At 45.8% G+C, this 10,987-nt stretch overlaps 1 protein-coding gene across 2 annotated transcripts; it reads right to left on the bottom strand.

The window, feature by feature from the left end:
• Positions 1-1,074: 1,074 nt before the first annotated feature.
• FEN1 (flap structure-specific endonuclease 1) lies at positions 1,075-10,891 on the bottom strand. Of its 2 annotated transcripts, none has more exons than XM_069738357.1 (2): positions 10,792-10,891; positions 1,075-2,425 (listed from the first exon to the last, which is right to left on the bottom strand). In XM_069738357.1, the coding sequence occupies exon 2, from the start codon at positions 2,382-2,384 to the stop codon at positions 1,236-1,238; it is 1,149 nt and encodes a 382-aa protein (XP_069594458.1). In that variant the 5' UTR covers positions 2,385-2,425; positions 10,792-10,891; the 3' UTR covers positions 1,075-1,235. The 2 variants fall into 2 exon arrangements, with proteins under 2 accessions (XP_069594458.1, XP_069594459.1); XM_069738358.1 differs by having other exon boundaries at positions 10,796-10,824.
• Positions 10,892-10,987: the final 96 nt, after the last annotated feature.

The following is a 10,987-nucleotide window of genomic DNA, read 5'->3' as shown; positions in this document are numbered from 1 at the left end:
GGTTACTAAGCGCGGCCCTGCGCTTAGTAACCCGATGTTTACCCTGGTTACCCGGGGACTTCGGCATCGTTGGTCGCTGGAGAGCTGTCTGTGTGACAGCTCTCCAGCGACCACACGAAGAAACAGCGACGGTACCTTTACATAACATCCCATAAGGGAGGGGGAGCAGCTCCAGTGTCACAGTAATACAGGTAGTGTAAGGCTGGATAACAGCGCTATTCATGCTATGTGGGTCTTTTTTGGTTAGTACCAGCTCAGACTAGTTTTTTTGTTCAGTCAGTTTATCATTACTAGCCATCTCCTAGGAGAGCTTTTATTTTTTACAGTGTACAGCTGGTTTCCATGGAGTTCAGCCACATGTACCTGCCCAAGTGTTCACATTTTGTACATTCCCGGAAAGGAGTTAACTCTTATTACAGTCAGCCCTCTCTCCCGCCGCCCATCGAGATATATATATATATATCAAAATTTTTACAGCTGCTCACCTCCCACCTCTGCTTCTGACCTAAATGCTGTTATTAATCATAGTACAGAGCACGAAGCATCATGGCTCTAACTATCCCCAGTCGTGTGCTTGTTTAAATGCCCTGTTATCTCTATAGGTAAAAATAGTGATAGCAGTGTACACTCCAGGACAAAGCACTAATAGCTGAATGTGTTACAGCAGAACTCATTCTGAGCTTTATAGTTCTATTGATACTACAGCTCTGCTGCTCACCAGAACGGTCACACAGTGAGGCAGCCCAAATGCCAGGAAATAAGACACTGCAGGGTTGTAAGCTGCTCAAAAGACAACTCTATCAGTTTCAATGACAGGCTGAAAGTGAAAGCCTCTGCCTGTGTCCTCTACAGCCTGAAATCACTTAACAGCAGGAAGCAGTAATTTTTAATAGTGGATTGGAACTATAAGTTTAGTCACTGAGGTGCAAACCATAAGATGAGCTTTTACATGTCCGAGTCATAGTACAGCTGCGGCATTTAGTAATCAGAAGGCAACGCATGCTCAAGGAACATCAAGTCGAAGAAAAAAACGCCTTTAGCAACAGAATAAAAAACTGAATAGTGCAGTCAGTATACAGAATACCTTGTATATTTCATTGCTCACAGAAAACTAACAATATATACATATTTTTTGCTTTATTTCAATCGTCAGAACATATAATTGTCATTCACACATATACTACTACTTAATAAACTGTCCCATCTCCCTTTTACAACCAGTCCATGTGGTCTCATCATTTGCCCCTCTTGAACTTCCCAGATGGGGTGCTTGCAGTCTTTGCCTTTTTCTTAGCAGATCCTTTAACATCAGTTACCTTCCTTTTGCTAGAGGTGATGGACCCAGTCACCTTGAAAAAGTCATCTAGTCGGCCCTGTGTGCTGCCATGACGATTCTTGACCAGCTTCTTGGCTCCATTACGTATACGGTCCTCACTGAATTGCTTTTCTCCACACATGAACGCCACCAAGCCTTCTTCATCCGGATCTACCCACTTCAATTCCACATTATCTACATCGACCACTTCAGGCTCGAGGAAGAGCTGGCGAGCTTCTTTGTGCAGCCAGTTCTCGGGCACGGGGTATTTTTTTAAATCAATGTTATCCATGATTTCTTCTATACTTTTGTGCTGCCGGATCAGTTCAATAGCCCTCTTTGGACCGATACCACGAATGGTCTCACAGTAGTCACTGCCTAGCAGGATACAGAGGTCGATAAACTGATCTTGTGAGATGCCTATATCCTGCAGGGCCCGGCTGAGATGAAACTCCTGGATCGGCAGCTTTTTGGCCTCACTAGCAGTGAGGTGACGCAGCAGGAGAGGAGTGCCGAAAGTCAGCGCATCCATATCTTCAGTGGCTGCAGCGTACACTTTTCCACCTTTTACCAAAGCAGCACACGTGGCCTCAGCCTCACAAGGTGCATCAACATAAGGAATACCCATTAATTTAAGAAGTTGTTTGCACTCTTCATTGTGTTGCTTGGTCACCTTTACGAGCCTCTTATTGAACTTCTCGATGTTCTCCACTTCGCCTGCTTCTTGCGCTGCCTCTAGCAATTTCTCAGCTTCTGCCCTCCTTTCGCTGCGCTTGGCCAGCTCACCTGACTTCAGCTGAGGTGGTTTGCCATCAAACACATAAACGGGCTTGATGCCGTGCTCCACCATACGGATTGTACGATAGAACATACCCATCAAGTGACTGGTGGTTTCACCTTCCTCGTTCTGAAGCATGTTACCATCCTGCCGCACAGCAATAAGAAACTGGTAGATGCACATAGAAGCGTCCACTGCCACTTTACGCCCAAAGTAACTCTTTATGTCATTCTCTTTTATCGCTCCGGGCGCCACATCAGCAATCAGCTTAGCCAGGCCTTGAATTCCCATTGTAGACAAGTGGGTGATAGAAAACTTTCTAAACTGTCAACCTGAAATACAAGAAAGACTGCATTACTGAAAGTGGCTATAAAAGGTAATTGTATAATGACTGCAAAAGTAAAGACCGCAAATCATGCAAAAAATAGAGGAATTATTCAACCTGATGCTTCTGTTATTCAAATGCACATATAGTAGAATAGATCAATAATGGCACATTCACAGGTTTTTACATTCTATTTGTAGGGACTGAAAAACAGAATTAATGTTAAAGCTGAATGCTGATGCAAATGGAAGCAATAATCATTATACCTTTGTAGAAAGGAAGAAACTTTCGTCTATTCTAAAAAGTCAAACATAACAGAACCCAGACGATAATGCTAATTGGAATAATTTAGGTGGGTGCGGATGCTCCAGACTTCACCTTAGTAACATTTAACGAATACCCAACAACAAAGGCCCAGTGTGCCGACATATGATCTTCAAAAGGGTCATCCATTGAATATTTACCGTATATACTCGAGTATAAGCTGAGATTTTCAGCCCATTTTTTGGGGCTGAAAGTCCCCCTCTCGGCTTATACTCGAGTCATATACCGGGGGTCGGCAGGTGAGGGGGTCGGGGGCTGTGTAATTATACTTACCTACTCCCGGCGCGGTCCCTGCAGTCCCTGCTTCCCCAGCGCTGCAGATTCTTCTGTATTGAGCGGTCACATGGCACCGCTCATTACAGAAATGAATATGCAGCTCCACCTCCCATAGGGGTGGAGCCGCATATTCATTGCTGTAAATGAGCGGTGACGCTGCCCACTCAATACAGGAAGATGCAGCGCCGGGAGAAGCAGGGACCACGCCGGGAGCAGGTAAGTATACGGGGAGGGGAGTGCTGCGCGATATTTGCCTGCTCCTCGCTCCAGTGCGGTAACAAAATTTTGATCATGGGTGGTGACGCGTAGTTGAGGTCTTCCACAGACAACTTCTGTCCCCCGACTATAAAATGACAGTTTTAACTGGAAAACACTCCTCAATTAAAGGGGTTGTCCACTACTATGATATTGATTGCTATATTCTTTTTAATAGACACTGATCTAGATTACGGTAGTGTCTAGAACAGCAATCTACAGACTGGCCATACATACAGCTGTCGTGCTCCGGTCAGGAAATCCCCAGCCAGTCCGTGATCACACAGAGATCCACAGTTGTCTGCCCTTAAGATTAATATGCCTGCTCTGCTTTAATGATTAAGACCGCACTATTAAAATGTATTTTATATACCGCAGTGGTTCATGCAGTTTGATCAATTTAGTGCCTATTGCCAGGTTTTAAGTCAAAACATTGAAGCGTGCCTATATTGTTCAATTTTACACTGATCAGCTTATTGCCAAGGGACCTAACAAATAGTAAATCAACCCATATGTACTAAAAAGTGATTGCCCACAACCAGACAACCCCAGCTTCATCAATCCAGGACCGAAATGAGTTGCAGCCAGCATGTGAAAATATCACGTCACTGTCAGCAACAGCGAGGCTGACATTGGAACCGCGTGGCTGCAGGAAGTGAGAGTACTCAGATTTTATTGAAATTTGGGTCTTGAATTGTATAAGCTGGTGTTGACCGGTAACTGACAACACCACTTTAATCGGGGAATTACATCTCCCGAGCAGGGCAAGTCCCAGCATTTACAGACCAAAGTGATCCTGCAGAGAAGGCAGAAGCTGTTTATTGCTGCCTCTGTCTTATTGTTCACTGGCTTTATAACGCTTCTTATATATAATTGTGTAAGGGTCACTTCCGTCTGTCTGTCTGTCTTTCTTTGGGCTCTCCCTTCGTTGCCCTTCACTTGCTAGCTGCCCAGTCCTTGCTATATTGTCTCTATATTTTGTGAGCCTTCTGTCTGGATCACCTTCTAGCTGCCGCAGCATGTTCCCCTCTTATGCTCAGGACGGGTGACAGCCGTGCTCCTTCTTCCTATTTGGGGTAATTATTTGGCCGTATTTGCATGTGCCCTACTCATTACATACCAGGACTATTTGCTGTGGGTAAGCTGCAGCCTGTCAGGGTTCTGCTATTGACAGATATATCTTTTGCTGATCAGGACAGGGCGGCTTTGCCAGTAATCACTGGGGAACACAATTTTTTAAGAGTTAGGTGAGACAACTGTTCTTAATTAATTTTTGGATGCCGAATCCAGAAATGATCTCAGTTTTTCTCTATCACGTCAAGTTTTTGAACTATAGGATTTTTGTCTTCTCAAAACTATGTAAACTACTGTACCTAAAAAGTGTTGTTTTGTTTTTTTAAATAGTACAAATATGAACAAAAAATGAAATATATAAGAAATAGGCATGACAAAGTTGTGGCTACTCTTACAAGTTGCCACGTAGCTCTATATGAGTCGAATTGTAATCAGATAACAAGTCTTATTACAGATATCAGTGCAATTGTGCTTCTCTGGCAGGTAAGTTGTGGAGGAAAAACTTGACGTGCTAGAAAAAAACTGACTACATTTTTGGAATTAGCATGCCAATTTTAGTATAAATCAGCTCAAAAACCTAACTCAACAGAAAATGTTTTTCAAATTGTTCCCTGTGTTATTTATGTGTATACTATGTGATTATCTGCCATATTTGATGCATGTTTTCCACTACTATATGGAAGTATTGTGTATTGGGCACACGTATATGGAGGGAGTTTTGTGTGTATGGTTTTAATTGTTTTTATATGTTACCAATAAAGCTTGTTTGACTTATTATAACTTTTGGTGGTGTGCATACATTATAGTGGCTTTTCTTTTCTTGTTTATTATCTGCTCTGCGTATTAGCCATTGTTTTGCACCCCCAATATATATTTATTTGATATCATTGTGGTGCGCCAACTAATTTTTCTATGATGCATCTGTCTGTCCTTCTGTCACGGTTATTCATTCGCTGATTGGTTTCGGCGGCTGCCTGTCATGACAGCCGCGACCAATCAGCGACAGGCACAGTCCAGAAGAAAATGGCCGCTCCTTACTCCCCGCAGTCAGTGCCTTTCGCCCGCATACTCCCCTCCGGTCACCGCTAACACAGGGTTAATGCCGACGGTAACGGACCGCGTTATGCCGCGGGTAACGCACTCCGTTACCGCCGCTATTAACCCTGTGTGTCCCCAACTTTTTACTATTGACGCTGCCTATGCGGCATCAATAGTAAAAAATGTAATGTTAAAAATAATAAAAAAAAAAAAAACCTGCTATACTCATCCTCCGTAGTCGCTCGCCATCCTCCGTTGCAGGTTGCGGTGGCAAAGATGGTATGGGAGAAGGACCTGCCATGACGTCACGGTCATGTGACCGCAACATCATCACAGGTCCTGCGCTCATACCAACCCTGGGACCGGAAGCTGCCGTGGACTACAAGGGGCCCTCAGAAAGATGAGTATATGTTTATTTTTTAACCTGTGACAAACCTGGCTGGGCAATATACTACGTGACTGGGCAATATACTACGTGGCTCTGTGCTGTATACTACGTCACTGGGCAATATACTACGTGACTGGCCAATATACTACGTCGCTGTGCAATATGCTACGTGGCTGGGCAATATGCTACGTGGCTGGGCAATATGCTACGTGGCTGGGCAATATGCTACGTGGCTGGGCAATATGCTACGTCACTAGGCAATATGCTACGTCACTAGGCAATATGCTACGTAACTGGGCAATATGCTACGTAACTGGGCAATATACTACGTGGTTGGGCAATATACTACATGACTGGGCAATATACTACGTCGCTCCTTCCGGTCCCAGGGTGTGATGATGTCGCGGTCACATGACCGTGACGTCATGGCAGGTACTTGTCGCATACCATCATTGCCACCGGAACCTGCCGGTTGCATGGAGCGGTCACCGGAGCGTCGCGAGGAGTGGCCCATATGACCTGTCACCACGCCCATATGTCCTGACCAGCGTGAGTGACAGCCCAAAACGGCGACTTTACAAAGGTATTTCGGCAGCATAGGTGGGGAATAAAGGCTCCAAAATACACTAATGTAAAGCCCAGCTCTGCCCCTATTTAACGCTATTTTTAGCTCTTCTTGAAAAAACGGGGTGACAGGTTCCCTTTAAATGAAGATAATAATACCAAACAATTTGTGTTTGCAATCATTTTCAGGAAGAAACTGAGTATTATCTGACAGAATTGCAGGGGTGTCAATACTTTTGGCCATGACTGTAGTGTATGGAGCCATCATACGGATATGTCGACTCGTCACCATACGGATACGTCGCCATCATACGGATACATCGTCAGCATACGGATACGTTGTCACCATCGAAACCTTCAAAAAGGAACTGAAGACCTACCCCTTCCGACAAGCCTACAGCCTGCAGTAACCACCGATCGACCAGCTCTATCCTCGCCTACTATATTCTCACCCATCCCTTGTAGATTGTGAGCCCTCGCGGGCAGGGTCTTCTCTCCTCCTGTACCAGTCGTGACTTATATTGTTTAAGATTATTGTACTTGTTTTTATTATGTATACCCCTCCTTACATGTAAATCGCCATGGAATAAATGGCGCTTCGCTATAATAATACGGATACGTCATCATCATATGGATACGTCGTCACCATACGGATATGGAAACATCATACGGATACATCATACGGATACGTCTCCACCACACGGATACGTCATCATATGGATGTCGTCACCATACGGATATGGAAACATCATACGGATACGTCTCCACCACACGGATACGTCATCATATGGATGTCGTCACCATACGGATATGGAAACATCATACGGATACGTCTCCACCACACGGATACGTCATCATATGGATGTCGTCACCATACGGATATATCGCCGCCACGATACGGATACATCGTCACCATACGGATACATCATACGGATACGTAGTCACCATACGGATACATCATATGGATACGTCGCCACGATACGGATACGTCGTCACCATACGGATACATCATACGGATACGTCGCCACGATACGGATACATCATACGGATACGTAGTCACCATACGGATACATCATACGGATACATAGTCACCATACGGATACATCATACGGATACATAGTCACCATACGGATACATCATACGGATACATAGTCACCATACGGATACATCATACGGATACATAGTCACCATACGGATACATCATACGGATACGTCGCCACCATACGGATACATCATACGGATACGTCGCCACGATACGGATACATCATACGGATACGTAGTCACCATACGGATACATCATACGGATACATAGTCACCATACGGATACATCATACGGATACCTAGTCACCATACGGATACATCATACGGATACGTCGCCACCATACGGATACATCATACGGATACGTCGCCACCATACGGATACATCATACGGATACGTAGTCACCATACGGATACATCATACGGATACGTAGTCACCATACGGATACATCATACGGATACGTCGCCACCATACGGATACATCGCCACCATACGGATACATCATACGGATACGTCGCCATCATACGGATACGTAGTCACCATACGGATACATCATACGGATACGTAGTCACCATACGGATACATCATACGGATACGTAGTCACCATACGGATACATCATACGGATACGTAGTCACCATACGGATACATCGCCATCATACGGATACGTCGCCACCATACGGATACATCATACGGATACGTCGCCATCATACGGATACGTCGCCACCATACGGATACATCATACGGATACGTAGTCACCATACGGATACATCATACGGATACATCGCCACCATACGGATACATCATACGGATACGTCGCCACCATACGGATACGTCGCCACCATACGGATACATCATACGGATACGTCGCCACCATACGGATACATCATACGGATACGTAGTCACCATACGGATACATCATACAGATACGTAGTCACCATACGGAAACATCATACGGATACGTAGTCACCATACGGATACATCATACGGATACGTCGCCACCATACGGATACATCATACGGATACGTCGCCACCATACGGATACGTTGCCACCATACGGATACATCATACGGATACGTCGCCACCATACGGATACGTCATACGGATACGTAGTCACCATACGGATACATCATACGGATACGTAGTCACCATACGGATACATCATACGGATACATCATACGGATACGTCGCCACCATACGGATACATCATACGGATACGTAGTCACCATACGGATACATCATACGGATACGTAGTCACCATACGGATACATCATACGGATACGTAGTCACCATACGGATACATCGCCATCATACGGATACGTCGCCACCATACGGATACATCATACGGATACGTCGCCATCATACGGATACGTCGCCACCATACGGATACATCATACGGATACGTAGTCATCATACGGATACATCGCCACCATACGGATACATCATACGGATACGTCGCCACCATACGGATACATCATACGGATACGTCGCCACCATACGGATACATCATACGGATACGTCGCCACCATACGGATACATCATACGGATACGTAGTCACCATACGGATACATCATACGGATACATCATACGGATACGTAGTCACCATACGGATACATCATACGGCTACGTCGCCACCATACGGATACGTTGCCACCATACGGATACATCATACGGATACGTCGCCACGATACGGATACGTCATACGGATACGTAGTCACCATACGGATACATCATACGGATACGTCGCCACGATACGGATACGTTGCCACCATACGGATACATCATACGGATACGTCGCCACCATACGGATACATCATACGGATATGTCGCCACCATACGGATACATCATACGGATACGTAGTCACCATACTGATACATCATACGGATACGTCGCCACGATACGGATACATCATACGGATACGTCGCCACGATACGGATACGTCGCCACGATACGGATACATCATACGGATACGTCGCCATCATACGGATACGTCGCCACCATACGAATACATCATACGGATACGTAGTCACCATACGGATACATCATACGGATACGTCGCCACCATACGGATACATCATACGGATACGTCGCCACCATATGGATACATCATACGGATACGTCGCCACCATACGGATACATCATACGGATACGTAGTCACCATACGGATACATCATACGGATACGTCGCCACGATACGGATACATCATACGGATACGTAGTCACCATACGGATACATCATACGGATACGTCGCCACCATACGGATACATCATACGGATACGTCGCCACCATACGGATACATCATACGGATACGTAGTCACCATACGGATACGTCGCCACCATACGGATACATCATACGGATACGTAGTCACCATACGGATACATCATACGGATACGTCGCCACGATACGGATACGTCGCCACCATACGGATACATCATACGGATACGTAGTCACCATACGGATACATCATACGGATACGTCGCCACCATACGGATACGTCGCCACCATACGGATACATCATACGGATACGTCGCCACCATACGGATACTTCATACGGATACGTAGTCACCATACGGATACATCATACGGATACGTCGCCACGATACGGATACGTCGCCACCATACGGATACATCATACGGATACGTAGTCACCATACGGATACATCATACGGATACGTCGCCACCATACGGATACGTCGCCACCATACGGATACATCATACGGATACGTAGTCACCATACGGATACATCATACGGATACGTCGCCACCATACGGATACGTCGCCACCATACGGATACATCATACGGATACGTAGTCACCATACGGATACGTCGCCACCATACGGATACATCATACGGATACGTAGTCACCATACGGATACATCATACGGATACGTCGCCACGATACGGATACGTCGCCACCATACGGATACATCATACGGATACGTCGCCACCATACGGATACATCATACGGATACGTCGCCACCATACGGATACATCATACGGATACATCATACGGATTCGTAGTCACCATACGGATACGTCGCCACCATACGGAGACATCATACGGATACGTCGCCACCATACGGAGACATCATATGGATATGTAACCAGACAAATAAAGTTGTGGTGCTTGGAAGAAGGCGAGGAGAAAAGGAAAACAGAAAATGTCCCAATCAAGAAGGGGTTAAAGTGACTCCGTCCACGCAGAACATGGGTGAAGCCCCTCCAGTGACGTGATACAGCGGTCTGTACGGTAAGCCCCTGCATACCGGCCGATGGTGGTCGGCAGACAGGTATGCCTAGGAGAGAAACCAGTCCCCAGGCAAAGTGACGGCCAGCATTCACACACCAGCGGTCCGCCATAGAAACGCATAGTAAACTGATGAATGCCGCAGCCATTATCTCTCCTCACACTTACCAACCTCCTCCAGATCTTCGCGGGCTTAAAGTGACGTCACTCAATTTCCCGCCGTTCTGAATCCGAGTGCCTTGGGGGACAACGCGTGTTCTGATTGGACGTCCTGTGCCTAAAAGCGTTCTGATTGGTTACTAGAAAAACGTCAGCCTACAGGTCTCTAATTGGCTTAGGGGCCATAATGTGGTTGGCAAGATAA

Source organism: Ranitomeya imitator, chromosome 9 (genome assembly GCF_032444005.1).
Source record: "Ranitomeya imitator isolate aRanImi1 chromosome 9, aRanImi1.pri, whole genome shotgun sequence".
NCBI lineage: Eukaryota > Metazoa > Chordata > Amphibia > Anura > Dendrobatidae > Ranitomeya > Ranitomeya imitator.
This window is presented reverse-complemented; position numbering and strand designations above follow the sequence as displayed.